General features: G+C 51.0%; 1 protein-coding gene across 1 annotated transcript in view; it reads left to right on the top strand.

The window, feature by feature from the left end:
• The first annotated feature begins 223 nt into the window (after positions 1 to 223).
• Positions 224 to 953, top strand: part of LOC111814008 (zinc finger protein 878-like) — a 12,460-nt gene continuing 11,730 nt past the window's right edge. Inside the window, exon 1 of the mRNA XM_023706421.1 lies at positions 224 to 339. Within this exon, the coding sequence (XP_023562189.1) occupies positions 307 to 339 (33 nt within the window). The 5' untranslated portion in view covers positions 224 to 306. The remainder of the gene's footprint in view (positions 340 to 953) is intronic.

The raw sequence follows: 953 nt of genomic DNA, 5'->3' as shown, positions 1-953 counted from the left end.
GCACACACTGCTGATTAATCTTGCGGAGAGCATGCTCAGTCCTTTAAATACACCACAGCTCTGAATATTAGGGAGCAGAGTTCTTGATTGCAAGCATAAGTCATGCTAGATGAGAGTGACGTGTTAGGAGACAGGCCCAGGAGCCAATCAAAGGTGCGGGCTGGCTGAACTACCCAATCAGGTGGGTCAAGGGAGGCGGGCTCTTCCTCCGTTCTCTTACGGAAGTGCTCAACGTGAGTTCGGTGCTGGGAGTCCGCAGCTGACTAGACAGAATGTTTCTGGGACCTCCTTTTACTGCGAGCTGAAATGGATCCTCAGAGACCCTCTGGCCACTCGGTGGTAACTTTCTGGGATGGGAGCTGGGAATGGGATGGCATTGTGTGAGTTGTGGAAGGAAGTGGCCCGAACCAGCTCTGGCATTGAACTGTCCCTGATTCGTTACGGACATTGAAGTCTTAAAGAGTTCGGCCCAGGCTTGCCCCCTGTCCCTTTTCTCCTTTCTCGGGCAGGGACGCTGCTGGTTGCCCAGCGTACTGTCTCCACTGTGACACCCTAAGCCCATAATGCCTTCTTGGACAACCCCAGGCACACTGGTATTTCCACCAGGTTGAGGAGTGCAGTGATTTGCAGGCATGCCTGGGTTCCATCCTCAAAAGGGAAACGATTCTCATTTAATTATTTTTGTGACACCTGTCATTGACGTTACAGCGTAAACGACACATAATCTCACAACGTGGAGCAATGAGATCTGGAACTAAAAGAGTAAACGGGAATCGCTCCTTGATTGCCAGAATTTATCCCGAGTGGGCAGCCCGGCCGCCTGTTACACATGGCTCTGTGGATTTAAAATAACCTTCTCCTCCTTCTCCTTCTCCTTCTCCTTCTCCTTCTCCTTCTCCTTCTCCTTCTCCTTCTCCTTCTCCTTCTCCTTCTCCTTCTCCTTCTCCTTCTTC

Source organism: Octodon degus, unplaced genomic scaffold, assembly GCF_000260255.1.
Source record: "Octodon degus isolate 3935 unplaced genomic scaffold, OctDeg1.0 scaffold00255, whole genome shotgun sequence".
NCBI lineage: Eukaryota > Metazoa > Chordata > Mammalia > Rodentia > Octodontidae > Octodon > Octodon degus.
This window is presented reverse-complemented; position numbering and strand designations above follow the sequence as displayed.